Raw genomic sequence first — 16,920 nt, forward strand, 5'->3', positions numbered from 1 at the left:
TGAGCGAAGAAGAAGAACACGTGCTTCCTGTTTCCACTCAGCCTCCATGTGAAGCACCCTGTACTGTAAATATATCGGATTCAGTTATTAAAAGGTGTAAAAATGGTTCGTAAGTTAAAGCACCATGAACAGAAGCTGCTGAAGAAGGTGGACTTCATCAACTGGGAGGTGGACAACAACCTGCACGAGGTCAAAGTGTTGCGGAGGTTCCGCATCGAGAAGAGAGAAGACTACACCAAGTGAGGACCACAGTCTGTGGCTGGCTAACACTGGCTAACACTGGCTACTGCCACAAAACCTTATTGCTCTGCCTGCTGTGTTTAAACTAGCGTTTAGTCTGGATACTTTGACCAGGCAGTGATGGAAAATACGTTCAATGTTTTAATTGTGAGGAAAGTCCGAAGTCAACAACCAAACAGGTTGAAACTCAAAACAAAAATATTTCTGTGGTTATTCATTTTCAGCTACACTAACTTACATACAATATCCAAATACTGGGTATCAGAGCTCATAGAGCCCAACGCCTGAATTAAACTGTCTTAATTTTGATTCCTTTGATTTAATTGTATATTTTGAGTGAACTAGCCCTTTAACTAGTAGCTGAAACCATTGAGTACTAGTACGAGTACAACCTGTTTGATAGTTGTATTTGTCTAATCCCACTTATTTTAAGGATGTCATCTGAACAGTGAATGATACTGACACAGGAACACATGTTTTGTTCATTGTTCTAACAGGGTTTCTTTCTCCTTCGTCTCAGGTACAACAAGCTGAGTCGTAACATCAGAGATTTGGCCCAGAAAATCAGAGACCTGGATGAGAAGGATGGCTTCAGAGCTCAGAGCACACATCAGCTAATGGAAAAACTGTGAGTTTGCCCCGATATAATCTTCTATCTAACAACTTTCAGTCAGCATCTTTGGCCTGTTACATGGTTGTCCAGATCTGTTATTTTTTCGCTGCAGCTCGGAAAAACATGAGGCTACTTTGTTGTGATAATTGTAAATATAACGTTACCATTTATTATCTTTTATTTTACAGAAAAAAAACATTTTGTTTTAAATTTCCCATGATTGTAAATGCCACAATTTGGTCATCGACCATATGAGGCATCGATAACATTTCCTATCTTACATTAATTTTAACTTTATGATTCCTGGAAATCTGTGTCATCCTTCTCTGACTTGCTGTGTCTTGGCTTCTCTCTCCATGTCAATTGCAAACTAACAATGCTAAAAAACTATTGAATGCTTTCAAAAAAGAAAAAACCAGCGAGGAAGCATTTCTGTTCCACATACGCAAGTGTCTGCAAAAGTGTGACCCTCCAGACTCGCTACACTGGACTCCCTTAATTGGACCAGGGTCCTTGCTGCCATACCCTAAAGCAACAGAGAAGTTTTTCAGTCTTTATTAAAACAACCACAACAAACCTCACATAATTTGGAACTGTGGCTGAACTGGGTTTGGAGATAAACCAGAGATTAGTCAGGAAAAAGTGATGTGCTAGAAAGAGAAGAGGCATGTCTGCCATCAGGAGCACATCACTGTACACTTGGCTGTGCAGCTGGTATAAACGTCCCTCCCTTCATCATTTATCCTCGCTGTCTTCCCAGTGGGGCGTGTGTAATGAATGGTTCAAGAAACGGCATGTGTGGGTGCACTGATAAAGGATACATGACCACTGAGCTCTTCATGATATGGCCTTACGGTGTGATTAAACGTGCCCCCGAAGAACGCACCTTTGTCCTAATAATGGACCAGCACAAAACACACTGTGGGGCCATGTAATTGACATCTGCAGAGCTAAGGAAATTGAGATTCTGCTGCTCCCTCAAACAGTGATCACATGTTTCAGCTGCTGGGCATCAGCATATCCAACCCCCTGGAGGCTGTGTTCAGCACCCTGGCCAGTCGTGTGGGTCGGGTGAGAGGAGACATGGTGGTTGGGAAGAGCCACTTTTTCACTTCGCAAGAAGGCTGTCACAGCCAAAAACATTATGCCCAGATTCAGGAACACAGGCAAATGACCCTCCTTCCCAAGTGCTGCCCATTTTCGACCCTGTGGTCCAGTAACAGTTGAGCAAGCTTAGAACTCGGATACGCTTCAGTCAACTTTCACGTTTGCATGTTAACTTATATGTGATATGTGCGCGGTGTGTCACAAAGTTTGTGTGGCTTCTCTTGTTTTCCTTCAGACCAGAATGACTTGGCCTCAATGCGCATCGTTTTGCCATGTTCATAAAACTTGACATTGTGAATATGTATTGTAGTCCTTGCTGTCAGCCTCTTGAAGCTAGGTTAGGCTCTTTATTATTTATTTATTATTTTTGTAGTGTATTTTTTTTGGCCCTTCATGGTGTTATTGACAGGACAGTTCAGTGGGGACAGGAAACGGTATGAGAGAGGGAGAATGACATGCAGGAAAAGTGCCGGACTCGAGCTGCGGGCCGCTGCAGCGAGGACAAAGCCTCTGTACGTGGTACGCGTGCTCTACCAACTGAGCTACTGGGTCGCCCCCTGCAACTCTTAATAACTGCGTTAATCCATCTTAAATCTAACTTAATCAAAGATTAAGGTCATTTATTTGTCATTAACACTGGGTTGCACAAAGAATTGAAGATTGTAACCCCTTCATGCCACACACTTACAGTTCATGTACAGTACACAGGCAGTTACATTTAGATTAGAATAGGACACCCTGTAAATAATTCTGTAGTGCATTTTTTAAATTTGCGTCTGGGTGATTGTAAGAAGATGATGGTGATGAGTGAATAATACAATTTTTTACATGGAGCAGTGTCTAGATAGTAGAGCTCGTGCCCAGTGCAGCAGCTGTGCCCACCTCTTCTTCCTGCACTGGTGTTCCCACCTCCTCCACTTCACCAGCTGCTGCGCCCACCTCCTTCTCTTTAGCGTCCTCACCATCTGTCACATCCCCTAAACACACCAATCAGCTCATTGTCAGCTGCCAGTCTACAGGAAAACAAATGCAACAAGTCCAGTGAGAACAAGAACGAGAATGGAGCGACAAAAACTACCTTGTTGAAACTGGCCTCGGTCCAAACTCACCAGCATCCTTGTTACGCCTTTGGTCATAAAGCAGGAAGGGTACAGCCTTACTTTTTTAATATTCTAAAATCTGCAGCTTCTTATTCTCTTCTAGTCATGTGATTATGTTTTATACATTTTATACAGCCACCTTGTAGAATGTGCTGATAGCAGGAAAGGAAAACCCAGATTGATAACGGGCTTTTTAAAGGTGCTTATCCTGGATTACATATGTCCGGGTTTACAGGAGGAGTTGACCCAAAAATAACACAATTCTATGAAACTTCAGTAGTAGAAGATTTAGTAGTAGATAAAACTTCAGGTAACCCAAAGAGAGTTAGGCTAAGTTGAACTCACTTTCATGGTACAGGCTCCTGTGCTGACATACAGTGGTGTTTGTTTCCATTTGTCGTTTTGGACAGTCTTGGTTTTAACTATTCTTAAAGTCACGATCTCAGACTGATGATTTTATTGTTTCTTCACATCAGGTACAGCATCGGTCTCACCCCCACCAAACAGAATCTGTCCCTCACAGAGAAAGTCACAGCCTCCTCATTCTGCAGGTAAATCTTCCCACAAACATGTTTATACTGTCATTTAGTCCTTAGATGCGATCATGTGTCAGTAGTCTGTTTTCACCTGTGTGACTCCTGCAGGAGGAGGCTGCCCTCTATCATGCTGAGTCTACGTATGGCTCAGAGCCTGAAGACAGCCATCACCTTCATTGAACAGGGACGTATCCTTTAATACTTCATATTTATAAGTTTATGCTCACAAAAGACTTGTATTGTAAGAAATAGAAATAGTTTTCTGGTAGCGTCCTTCACTCAGTCTCAGATGTGCGCGTTGGCCCAGACATCGTCACAGACCCAGCGTTTTTAGTCACAAGGTTAGTCTCCACTTTTTTTCTTGTTCTTTTTATTGCACCACTTTCTCAAACTGTCTGTCCTGCAAAAACAGAATAATTTCATGGTATAGGTGCATATGCAACAGCTTTGAAGTGATCAAATACTGCAACAATTACTGTCTCTTTTTTAGGAACATGGAAGATTTTGTCACTTGGGTGGACTCCTCCAAGATCAGGCAGCATGTCCTGAATTATAATGATGAGGTGAGTTGAGTTTTCAGGATCTTACATATTTTATCTGACAGTTGTTGAAGTAAAAATGCCGGGATTGTTTAGTTTTTAAGCAAATCTAAGTCAAGTCATAAAAGCTATGAGTGTCACTGGTCATTTTTCTAGGATAAAGCATAATACAGATATTCTGCAATTGACCACTGTTTCTTTTACAGAGGGATGACTTTGATCTGTTGGCATAAGTCTGTTTCACCCTGGAGGACAGGGAAGGGACAAGACATCTGCTCCTTTAACTGTGGAGTGGATAACTCTACAACCCGGGAGTGAACCGTCTGACTCTCATATCGACTTTGAATTTGTTGGAAGAAAATCAAATCCATACAAAACCAGTTTTGTCTGAGCAAGGACAAAAGGGGCACACTTTCAGTCTTCACTGAACTACAATCTATTGACAGTTGATCATCCATCCAAACTATCTGACTCTGCAGGGCTGGTGACTCTGTATTCGTCAATAACACCATTTGACTGTGGACTCTATACCCGCTCAGAATGCGGTAGCTGAGCACAGTCTCAGTCGTTTCCTCCTCTTTTTTTGAACACTGGACAACATCACACTGGTTGTTCAGAGCAGCGTCCAGAGTTGTGTGACTGTTCCTTCTCTCTGCATATTGTGCGTAACATCTGCGTGAACATCAGCTGGCTTCACAGGGTCAGCATGTATGTGAGCATGAAAATGCTGGTTCATAGGTGTGAATGCACCATAAAGGGGACTGTCACTGTAATGTTTTCATATTAAAGGTCCAATATTATACATATTTTCAGGTTTGTACTTTCATTTTAGTTGTCCACTAGTATTTTTTTTTTTTTACGTGCTCTTATGTTCAAAGACATTATTTTCTCATACTGTTTATTGCTGCAGCACCTCTGTTCATTCTTTCTGAATGCTCCATTTTAGTGCCTCTCTTTAAGGTCCCCCTCCTGCAAAACCCAACACTCCTCTCACAAGCCTGAGCAGGCACTGCCCCACCATGTTTCCACATCCGTTCAGCCACGCCCCCAGACTAAACGGTTGTGACACCACAACCTTACGTCAGTGCTGATGGCTCATTTGAAGATGCAGTTTCTGAATACAGGCTGTGTATTTCTCCATGGATTGAGCGTTTTGATTCTTTCATAGTATTTATACAACTCTTCAGTCTGTTTTATAATCACAAAAGACATGTAATCTCACTTTCTACAATATGGCACCTTCAGAATAACTTTAAAATGGAAACATTTGAACAATTTGATAAATATTTATTTTTTTCAATAAGACTTTGTTACAATGTAAACTTTGCGAACAATAAACACTTTTATCACAGTTATTAAGACTTTTTACAAAACCTGTTTCCCCATAATGTTGAAACTCTGGAGGAAACCCTTACACCAGTGTGTAATGTTAATTTACCAACACCCTGCTTTTAATATTCCAGTAAACACAGGTACATGAAGCATTTGTTTTTCATCCGACTTATGGCTCAGTCTATATTGTATACATCAGGTCTCTCAAAGATAAAGCATAGAAAGCATTTCTATCTTCATCTGATAGATGAGACTGTATTGACCCCTTTAAGGCACCCTGGTATATAACAGAAATGCAACAGCTTCTCCCTTGTTGAATCTGTCAGAGCCACCAGAAGCGCGCATAGATGATGAGCGTGATGAAGAACACTGACACAGCCGCCACCTTGGCATACGTCGAGCGGGTGTTGAGGTATTTGGCATCGCTGCGGTACTTCTTCGACATGGTGGACAGATTGATGGCTTTTGTGTCTAGAGCTGAAGGAAACAGAAGTATTTGGATGAGATGACATTTTCTTAGCAATGAATAAGCCAAAGACTCTTTAACCTCATAAGTGACACAAAAAGCAGCAATTCCTAACATTTAAGAAGCTGTAAACAGCAAACGTCTTGCTTGAAAGATGACAAACTACTGATAAATTATCAAAATAGTTGTCGATTTATTTTCTTTCAACCGACTAAATTAATCGACTTATCAGTGCAGCGCCACATATTCACAAATGCATTCAGAAGAGCACAATTGAACTTCAACTTATATCATCAGGTGTTCTTGGTATTTTGTCCCTTGTGTTTAACTACTAAGGAGGTTGTTTCCACTTGTGACTGCAGGATTACGCAAAAACTATTGAAGGCGTATTCAGGTGGCTGGCATCTATGAGTACAAAAGGGGACTCTGGGGCCCAGGCTGAGGTATACGCTCTACTGTGTGCCATTCTAGTTGTATTACTGTATACTTACCAGAAAGAGATTCTCCTCTTTGCAGAACTTCCTCAATATTTGCCACCATGATTCTCTGGACATCCTGCAGCTCTGTGTTAATACTGCCCAAGTTCCTCCTGGCCCTGCTGTCGACGTATGTCTTCTTTGTTTTCTGGATGTATGTGTCTGGAACAATGAATGTATGATATGAGTTTGGTCAATGATTTTGTTCTTTCTGCACATAGTGAAACACACTGCGTTTGTTGAATGTAGCAGATCACAAACAGTCTTACCAAACTCAATGAAAGAGTACGGCCTCGTCACTGTGGGTACTCTTCTTCCATACTGGTCATAGAATTCACTGTGGAGGTCTTCAAGGTATGCAAACGCTATCTTTCTGGGAAATGAGGCCTCGCAGAGGGACAGGTAGCACACACCCTGTGCTATTAAATAGCTGGAAACAAGAAACATAAATTGAGTCCAAATCAAGGGTTATTTATTATGATTTTGATGCCTGATAATATATGTATTGAAGTAAACCTACAGAATTGACGTGTTGATTATGTTTAAGGCCCCTTTGAGAATACACAGCAAGTCAACAAACGAACTTACTGAAAGTTCATGTCCCCGGCCTCCAGCGTGCAGCGGTCTGGACTCTGAGCGTTCAGTTTACGGCACAGCTGCTTGGCTTGGCTCTGGTACTGCTGGAGGTCTCTTCCTGACTGACAAAGATAAGCATAAACATGCTGTAATCAGAACGAGGAAATCCAATAAAAAGGGATGTGTCCTATGTGGCCTGTGTAGTAATTCAATTTGGCATTGGTTTGGAGTCACTGGGTCAAATGACATGGAAGCTATTGAAAAGAAATGCTGATTTTTGATAAAAAATATTGATATAAAATAGAAGAAGCAGTAAAATCCAATAAAAAGAGGTGTGTCTTATTTGTCCCGTTCAGTAATACAATTTGGCATTGGTTTGGAGTCACTGGGCCACATCACATGGAAGCTATTGAAAAGAAATGCTGATTTTTTAAACTAATTATTAATCATGTATTTATTTTTTAAATCATTATTTTCTATAATTTTATCAAGTCAGCATGAAGAGACATTGTTTTTGTGTACATCAAACAAACAATACTGCAATGTATTGATGTCCCTACGTCAGCCTCCAGCGCAGCGCGAGGTTCTGGGAGGTGAGCTAACCGCCCTCCTGCTGCCAACACTGGGGGAAACTGAGTAAGAGGCGCCGCTGGGTGTCCCCAGAGTGAATGTCTGTCTAATGTCCAACCTAAAACTAACTCGGTATTGAACATAACATACTTAACACATGGTTAGGGTTGGGACATAACTGTAGTTGCGTACGTTGTTGTTAACTGACCTGTACAATAAAAATTAAGTTACAGTTTGATTAAATTAACGTCTCAGTGGATTACGTGTACTTTCCCAATATAGTACCGAGAGTAAATAAAGCCCTTGTCTTTGTATTTGAGAGGTCTAGCTTTGAGGGTACGTGAGCAGTCCTTAAATATCACTATTTTTGAATGGAGTTTGGCGAGTAAGATCCCTTCAAACAGAGGAAGCTAGCTTTCATTCATACCTGTTCATCCTCCTGTATGGACGCAGCGAGCGGCAGTCCGTCCGCCACACGAGCGATTATTGTCAGTGAAATCATGTCGACGGAGGTGAAAATCGGCGGCGTCCACTGTCGGTTTGGTCTCACACAGTGAACTTCAGAAACTTTGTATGTTTTCGCTGTCAACTTTGATGATGCAGAGGGAATGAGCTGGACGGAAGTTGACGGTGCGTCGGTGAATAGGGCCCGAGTGGAAACTGATGAAAATGCAACTTCGTAGTCAAATTTCCATCGCATAAAGAGGTAGGACGCTTGTTAAACCGTGTGGAAAACTACGTGGATTTTTTGTGTCATTCCTTCGTAGAAAATGTATTTTCGAAATTCGCATCAGTTGTAGTTTGACTCGCTTGTTTATTCTCTAACCAGCAGGCGCTATTTCACCACTTTAACAGAGTATCGGGCAGGCCATGAGAGCCAGCAGTCCGACCAGACAGCTGGCAGACGGACTGACTGCATCTCCACTGCTGAGCCGAGAGGTGCAGATGCGGTCTGTCTGGTTGCTCCGTCTGGAGTGAAGCCTCTCTGCATTAAAACCAGAGGAAGGACCCGCTAACCATGGACAAACCAGAAAGGTAACACTGCAGCATCGCTGTGCTTTAATTTTGCAGCCTATTGTGTGTTTATTTGGTTTAGTCCTGGCGATTCGGTCTCGGCGTTTCCTTCTGGCCGTGGAATGGCTGCTCTTTTTCCTCATTTTCTTTTGTTATTGATTGTTTTAATGAACCCCGATCATGCTCCGATGTCGTGAAATGAGACGACGTTTGATATTTTGCAGCTTTGCACGGAATTCCTCTCTTGTTTATTATTTGCTCGCCTATAATTGTATGAAATATCCGCGCAGCGATGCACCGCTTATGATCTGCAGCCGCCGCTTTTAAATGTATTAATATAGGATATAAGCCAACAAGTCAGGGGGGTGTGATGTGTGCAGACCAGCTGACTGCAGCCGAACCATACAGGGATCAATCATCCTCCACAGCCTGCTCTTTGGGTCCGACACACCGTTATGTTATGTTATGTTATGTTATGTTATGTTGGCCATATTGCTGCGGCTGCTACACGCAGATATAACGGCGGAGATGGGAGCACTTGTCCGCAGCCTCAGATTAATCCTCTGAACACCCCCATTCACTGACTGAAATGACCCGGCTGCTTGGCACAGTGGCATCCTTAACAGCTTGAAAGGCCTTATTGTTGCGGTGCAGCTGGCACCGCCGCGCGCACCTTCTCATTGGTGTGTTCCCAGACCGGCGTGTGCGTGAATCTCAGTCCTGCGAAACCGTCTAGTTTATTGTCCCTTTAGATAATATGTTTTAATTCCGGGGCGGGGCGCGTCATGACTAATTGATTATGACAAATTATTGATTCCCCAAGCCAAGGAGTTGAGGGATTCCTTCCTCTGCCAAATGCAGTCTGGTTGAGCTCATTTCCTCTGAGAGGTTCGGTTCGGTTCGGAGGGTCGCAGTGGGCGCACTCTCCTCTGGATGTGTCTCACATGGACAGACGCTACTCAGATGATTTCCCCAGAGACAAAGCATCTATTAAGAGGCCTGCCTGTGATCTCTGCTCGGTCTCTGCTCACCAAATAAGTGTGTGGTCCTTATTTACACACATCTACCCGCAGTGATGGAATGTAACTGAGTACATTTACTCAAGTACTGTGCCTAAGTAGGCTATGATTTTGATGTAAATGTACTTAACATGAGTATTTTTTTTATTTTTAGAGGCAAATATTTGACTTTTTTACTCTACTACATTTATGTGATAACTTTAGTTACTAGTTACTTTGACAACTGCATGCTGCGTACATATACTGTATATTTAGCTTTTACTTGTACTTTTTATATTTATTGCCAGAATATTACTTTTGATTCTTACGGGTTCAACATGTATCATTTTAGTTAAAAGTATACAAACACTAACTTAAATACTAAAATGATCAGCAGAATGTAAATAACAGTTCTGACATCTATGTAGCTTCTTCCAAAGATTTAAGTTAGCATCCTAACCAGCTAGCCCCGACACATCCCAGTCTAAAGCTCCTGTGCTGCTGATGTCAACACCAACACTCCCCAGTGTTCTCGGAACTCCCAGTCTGACCTGCTAGCTGCACGGCTAAGTGAGCTAACTAGCTAAAGGCAGCTAAGTTCGCAGCAGTTAGCGGTTACTCCAGCGAAATGCTGCCCCCTATTTGTTTTGAGTATTCATTTGACAGGTGGCCAATTCTTACATATTGCACCTTTAAGATCAGATAATTTTACTCAAGTACTATTCATATGGGTGAATTTTTATCAAAGTAATATTTTAACACCTATCCTTTACTGTTGTAGGACTTTTCTGTACTTCTTACTCTCTCTTACTTACCACAGTCTGTCGCTCCCTCCTACCTGCCCCCAGGTGTGTCTGTAATGCTCAGGAGTGAGGAGGAGAGCAGCTGAGGAGGAGGAGATGGGCTGCACCTCCGCCAAGCAGGTGTCTGCCGTGCCCAACGGTGAGGAGGGCCAGAATAAAGCCTACAGCAACGGGGACCTCCTCTCCGGTCAGTCTGTTCACTTATATATAGCCACCATTTGTTATTGTCATTCATTGCTCATGTGGAAGTTCATTTCTGATGCAATACCTGGATTTTCACAGATTAGGTCACATTAGTATTGATATGGGTATTTAAATAAAAATAGCGCATGATACTTTCATGTTTTTTAAGAGTTTTGTTAGCAGTTTTGAAAAGTGCTTGGATAGACTTGTTCAACTTTGGTATTGATGATGATCCCTTAATTAGTGCTTTATTAGCACATGAAAGGTTAAAGTAAGAGCCATGAGCCAACAACTAACAGTTAATTTCACCGTCAATACTTTTGGGCTGGAGTGTTTTTGGTAATTGTTTGGTCTATAAAATGTTAAAGATTGTGAAAAAAAAACTCATGATATGATTTCACAGAGCCAAAGATGACAGCTTGAAATTTCTTGTTAGATCTGATCAAGAGTCTTAAACCTCAAGATATTCAGTTAACACCTGTGTTAAAAAGCCTCTAATCATCTCACTGAAGAACTAGAACCAGTAATTATTTGGCATTGTTGCTTTCAAAAACAGTCAATCAAAACTGTCAAGTTTAGTTGATTCCTCAACTTAAAACTTTTCAGCTCTCTTTATAAATACGTATATCTACAAATACAATATATATGTTCTCTATTTTTAAAAACCAATATTTATATAGGTTAAAATGCACACATCACTGCTGCGATGTTCAAGATAACACATTTTTCACCAGTTCGATGTTCAGTTGTCGTATAAGCTGAAGGTCAAATGGGACAGAAAGGTTGTGTTTAAAAAATGAAAACACACTGTGGAAATCCAACCTTGATTAAGAGTTTTGAGAACAGTTAGCAGTGAAGTGCTGGGCTGGACCTTTAAACACTTGTAAACTGATGCACTGTAAGATCCTAATGAAACCCTTAATTAGTGCTTTATTAAACAAGGGTGCACATGAAAGGTCGAACAGTCAGAGCCATGAGCCAACAAGATGAGATCTACAAAGTTTTAGCTTTATCGCACCAAGAGACTAAAACCTAAAGATATTCACTTTACACTTAAAAAGGCCTCTCATTCTCACTCTGGACAAGCTGGAACCAACAAACGTGGCATTTTTGCTCGGAGACCTCCTGAAACTATTTATTACCAAACGTGCAGCTGTTTAACTTCAATTTCAGTCAAATAATTTCAGCCCTCTTTATAAATACATGAATATCTAAAAACAATGTATATGTTTTGCATTTTTTCAAACACAGAAAGTACAAGTAATATAAAGCCTTTTGTGGTTTCAGAGGAAGCTGCATGTAATCTGATAAATCTCCATCGATGTCAATGCCTTAGTTGCACTGTGGGTAATGTAGGCATCAGGTTTGAAAAACCATCAACTGGTCTAGCATCGCTCCTGTAACGCTGTTGGTCTCAGTATGGACAGTTTAAAATCAAATGATGAAAATCAATACAGCAGAACCAGAGATAGTCTTCTTCCTTTTCAAAACCTGCTGCCTACATTACCCACAATGCAATTTAGCAGCTGATTGACGTCACTGGAGGCAGCTTATCAGATTACATGCAGCTTCCTCTGGAGACACAAAAGGCTTTATACTACTTTTTTTTCTTTTTTTTTTACATATGCAGTAGTACTCACCAAGACCTGTAAGCACACAGTGTAAAAACAGAGGAGTTGTCCTTTAAATAAGAACAGTCCCACCTGTACATACATGGTGCTAACATCACGTCTATAACAGATGTCTAACAGCACAAATGTAGGCCAGCATGCAGCATGTCATAGTTGTTAAAGCTGCTGCGGATGATTATAAAACTAAAATGATCAGTGAGCGACAACAATAACTTGCTCAGCATCAATCTGATGTGTTATGACTATGTGTCCGTCAGGCCATCGTTACTATGCACCGTAACTGTATTTTCATTTTCCTAAAAGCGTGGGAGTGAGATGGTGGAGCAGGTTTGGGGGGGTGGGGTTGTGCAAAAGATGGAGAGGCAGAGAGAAAGAGGAGAATCAGGCTGACAGCTCATGTGTTCGCCGCTTGCCAGCCATTGTTAGCAGGGGATTTAGTGCGGAGCGTGAGAGAATACAGGCACAGAATTACTTTGCCAAGAACTGAGCTGTGAGAACTATTAACCCGGAGGATTGCGCTGATGAGAGCGGCTGTGAGTGGGTCGTCCTCTGCTCGCCGGCCGCCGGCGTCTGCTGTCGTGTATTAATCAGAGGAGATGTGCTCCTCTCTGCCTCTCTGTCTCCCACTTTGTCACAGATGAGTACAAGATGAAAGGAGTGGAGAAAGTCAAGTACATGAGTGGAGACGAGGGAGGAGTGGACGGCCAGGACAGCACAGTGCGTGACTCTATTCTACACTTTGTCTTCCAATATACGTCTGTAATGGGGACTTCACTGTATGATATGATGGCTTCTGTCCCTTTGTAATCAAAATGTGTCATGACAGAAACTTAGTGTTCAGACAGGCTGCATACATCTGCATACTAATGAGGAAAAAGTGATTTAACACAACAATGCTACAAGATAATAGTTTTGGTTAATACCACACATTTACTATGTGATGTACTTTCACATATAAATACTGCCTGATATCATATATATTAAAGTTTCATTATTTAAAAGTCTGTTTGAAATATAAATACAAAACAACATAAGGAAACTTCTTAGTTACATGTGTGTTTTAAATTTTGCTTTCTGCTGAATGACAGAACATAAGACAACTTTTTGATCAGGTGTGTGTGTGTGTGTGTGTGTGTGTGTGTGTGCTTGTTTGCCCCGCAGGAGAAATGTGCTCTGCTTGGTAAAGGTCAACACATGGATGAAACAGGGTCCAACGGGAATGGAAAGATTCTGTAAGTATCACTGACTGAATTGCTTTTCCGTGACTACATGAGTTTGGTGGCGAGGAAATTCAACCCTGACGTTAATTTTGGATTCACAATGACAGGCAGTGATGCTGAGCTGAAAACTGTGTTGCAGTGTATTTATTTTTTGCTCCTGTTTTGTTTGTCATGTGCTTGGGAACGTGATCCCCGGAAATGTTTAAACGATCAGAAGTGAACCTTCAGTTATAAAAGGGTGAGAACGGTTACACCGCCAGGCTCTAACCTGCTGCACGCTTTGTCCCTGCAGGAGCATCCACTCCTCAGAGAGTCAGCAAGAATTCTTCAGGATGCTGGACGAGAAAATCGAGAAAGTAAGGAATAACAGCCCATCAGTGGAGCATCGCTTGATGTTTTTACAAAAAGCTCCTGCTAAATGACATAATGGAGGTTAATCCTGTCACTGCAGCAAATCTGTGGCAAGTGAGGACACAGCAGATGACAACATGCTACCTCAAAACAGCCTCAATCTGTCATGTCCGCCCCACCAGTGAGGTTATTTAAAGAAGTACCGTTGACAACATGCTTAACTGACTGCTGCAGTGTGACTCCATGTGTTCAAACTGTGTTTTCATTGTTTTATAGTACAAGGGGAAGTTAAATCATATCGAAGTAGACGGCATCATTCTTTATTCTTTTCATTGTTAACAAAGGGAAAAAAAGACAAAACAAACAATTCATTTCCTCTTCTAATAACTGTATCTAAAGTCTGACAGGGCTCTAACTTCTCACATTAGCTGCACTGGTGCACCTCACTTTGTCATTAAGGTGCACCAGCACATCATTCAGGTGGACCAAATTGTACATTTTAATTTAACTTTCAACACATAAATTGGATTCAGCAAGAAAATGTAATTACCTCAGTTGTTTAAAAACAGAAACTGCAAAGATTTCAGTTGAGACCAGGGAAAATGTTTAGTCGCACTTGAAGAAAGTGCCTGTGCAACCACAATAGCCACACCCTGTCTGATATAACTTATTCCAGTGTGACAGAAAGCTCTATTGTTGTCTATCAATTCACTTCTAGCTAAAGAGAAATGTGGCTCTCACCCACATCATTGTTTTCTTCATCTGCGCACACACACACACACACACACACACACACACACACACACACACATACACACACAAAACAAAATGCATGCAAAAACATTCTCCAGTAGCTGTTGAAAAGGGGTTATGAGAGGATGTAGGAAAGTGCATGCAGAAACAAAAGCAGTAAGGACAAGACTTCTGTTGTTTTATATATAACAAAACCGGTTTTGCTGGTCTGTTTAATTTGATTAATCTGTTGCTCAGTACTTTGAGTTCCCCACCCAGTCTGTTGCAACCAAGAACGTTTTTGTTCCTTCTAAAAATATAAATCTTCAAAAATAAGTGGAAAATAGTCTAAACAATGTCCCTGAACAGCTGGCTACTGTCATTTTTAGCAAACTTTTCTAAAACAGTAGTGCACTATTGTTGGGGACTATTTTGAATGGAGGATAAACACACATCTGGTGCACTAGTGAGTATTTCTGCCAGAACAGTGTATGTGGCATAGACCATAAATAAACTACAGTGCCCTGGGTTCAATGTAATGAAGGGACGTTTCAGCCAGTGTGTTTCTGCAGCAGCGTTTTGTCCTTTGAGGCTGCTGATGGAGAATAATTTGTCCCTGTATGTTCAACCTCTGTGTAGCGTGGTGGGTCTAGAAAGAAGGTCTAGGAAGCTGTGTGTGATTTAATGTCCTCTCTCTAGTAATTTTAAATCATCCATGCTAAAACAATTGATCCTAAGCATTTGATTCTGAAAACTTTTTCCTTTATCGTACTTACTGTGCTGCAAATATCTGAAGACGATGTTGCCTAATCAAGTATGTTTGGGTGATAAATGAGTATTACCACCGTATCAACCGCGTAGGAGAAGAAATTGTTTGGGCAACTTCTTTAAAGGAGCACTACGTAGTTTTGGGGAAGAAACTCTAATCCTAAGTCTAAAAATACAAATTGTCTGTGTTTTCATGACTGAATAAACAAACTGACCTTTAAAGGACAATTTCATTCTGTTTTACTTTGTTTATATGTGGCGGACCCTGCCACCTTTCTAGCCTCAGACAGTGTTCTGGGACCTTATTTTCCTCTGAGAACAGCTTGTTTATTCAGTTATGGAAAAGATAAATATTCCTGAGTTTGTATTATGACCTCAGTAATATTTTAAATATTTACAAAACCCTTTAATGTTTTGACTGTGACTCGGACTGTGGAATCTGGATCAGTACATGGATCGGTGACCACGGTCCGATAATTGAATCACGTCAGTATTGGCACCTGATACTGAATCAGGTTGGTCCCAACTCTGTTAACAGTGTGTAAAATGTAATATACATGAATCTCTCTGTGTTTGTTTCCAGGGCCGGGACTACTGCTCAGAGGAGGAGGACATGACATAGCACTGTGGCCGTGTGTCCATCAGTCTCAGTATGAAGGACCTGTCACTCCAGTGTTACGGATGGACCGAACCATGTGTTACCATGTCCGGGGGGGGACTGTCCCTTGTATGTACACGCCTGAGAAAAATGGATTACTGACTTGAATCAAGCACCTTTTTACCTTCCTGCTCACATCCTTAGTTCCTGCTTAACCCAGCGAGAAACGACCACCGAAATCAAAGATGGTTCAGTATTTATACATGTTTTCGAGGTTTACTTCCTCAATGAAGCCATTACAGGATGACCGAGATCTTTGGATTTTAATCTGCTTTTCTTTCCCTGCTTGGATAAGTGCTGGAAGGCCGATATACATGGCTGTCAACCATAGGACTCTTTCAAATATAAATTTCCAACAGCAGAAGCGACCAGTGCCCTTGTGGACGCTGACTCCGAGTGAAGATAATGTCTCTATCAGCATCATTTTTGAATATTTCATCCTTGAACGCCTCCCTGAAAAAGTCAAGGACACTTTCTGCATTCCAAGACACAGTCTGAACCTCTTTTCTACAGCACGTTGGCCAGTACAGTGTGTTTGTCTGTCCATGTCTGTTTTCTGCGATGATGTAGAGTATTTATGTTGAATAAGGCTCAGGGTTGAAGTGTTGTAATCTTTGTCTCATGTGGTCAAGTCCTTCCTCTCATTTAGACACTACTGCACCATTAAAAAGACACTCATGCACTCACACAGCAGGGTTATTGATGTCCCCTGCTTCAGTATCTGCTCCATGTTAATGGTGGACACTGCAAAATCACAGTCAAGTCTCATTATGTATTCCCCTCACCAGTGTTATGTTGTTGTGTTCAGTTTTATGTTTTGTTTTTTTTGTTTTGTTTTTCTAGAAAAATAAAAAATGTTTTCAGTAACTTAACCACACAGCTGACAGTGTTGTGGTATGTGAAAGAAAACAGGAAGTGCAGCCTCCTGAACAGCCTGCATGGTCGGTATTATTTAAATGAATCGCCTACTAATACTAGATAAGCAAATGGAAAGCACTGTGGCTCAC

At 41.4% G+C, this 16,920-nt stretch overlaps 3 protein-coding genes across 3 annotated transcripts; 2 read left to right on the forward strand and 1 right to left on the reverse strand.

The window, feature by feature from the left end:
- Window positions 1–4,941, forward strand: imp3 (IMP U3 small nucleolar ribonucleoprotein 3). The gene is made up of 7 exons (XM_084369226.1): window positions 1–239; window positions 761–868; window positions 3,537–3,611; window positions 3,705–3,784; window positions 3,886–3,937; window positions 4,087–4,159; window positions 4,342–4,941. Exons 1-7 carry the CDS (start codon window positions 103–105, stop codon window positions 4,366–4,368), a joined length of 552 nt encoding a protein of 183 aa, XP_084225352.1. The 5' UTR covers window positions 1–102; the 3' UTR covers window positions 4,369–4,941.
- A 460-nt stretch (window positions 4,942–5,401) lies between these two features.
- On the reverse strand, window positions 5,402–8,171 carry sec22ba (SEC22 homolog B, vesicle trafficking protein a). The gene is made up of 5 exons (XM_084369224.1): window positions 7,983–8,171; window positions 6,998–7,107; window positions 6,679–6,839; window positions 6,425–6,571; window positions 5,402–5,944 (listed from the first exon to the last, which is right to left on the reverse strand). The coding sequence occupies exons 1-5, from the start codon at window positions 8,055–8,057 to the stop codon at window positions 5,790–5,792; spliced, it is 648 nt and encodes a 215-aa protein (XP_084225350.1). The 5' UTR covers window positions 8,058–8,171; the 3' UTR covers window positions 5,402–5,789.
- Window positions 8,172–8,195: 24 nt separating this feature from the next.
- On the forward strand, window positions 8,196–16,790 carry LOC311266716 (uncharacterized protein C1orf21 homolog). Its single transcript, XM_084369228.1, has 7 exons — window positions 8,196–8,261; window positions 8,411–8,590; window positions 10,416–10,557; window positions 12,822–12,901; window positions 13,346–13,416; window positions 13,697–13,760; window positions 15,839–16,790. Exons 3-7 carry the CDS (start codon window positions 10,467–10,469, stop codon window positions 15,875–15,877), a joined length of 345 nt encoding a protein of 114 aa, XP_084225354.1. The 5' UTR covers window positions 8,196–8,261; window positions 8,411–8,590; window positions 10,416–10,466; the 3' UTR covers window positions 15,878–16,790.
- The last annotated feature ends 130 nt before the right edge of the window (window positions 16,791–16,920 follow it).

Source organism: Pagrus pagrus, assembly GCF_965226575.1.
Source record: "Pagrus pagrus genome assembly, chromosome: 12".
In the NCBI taxonomy this organism is placed as follows: Eukaryota; Metazoa; Chordata; class Actinopteri; order Spariformes; family Sparidae; genus Pagrus; species Pagrus pagrus.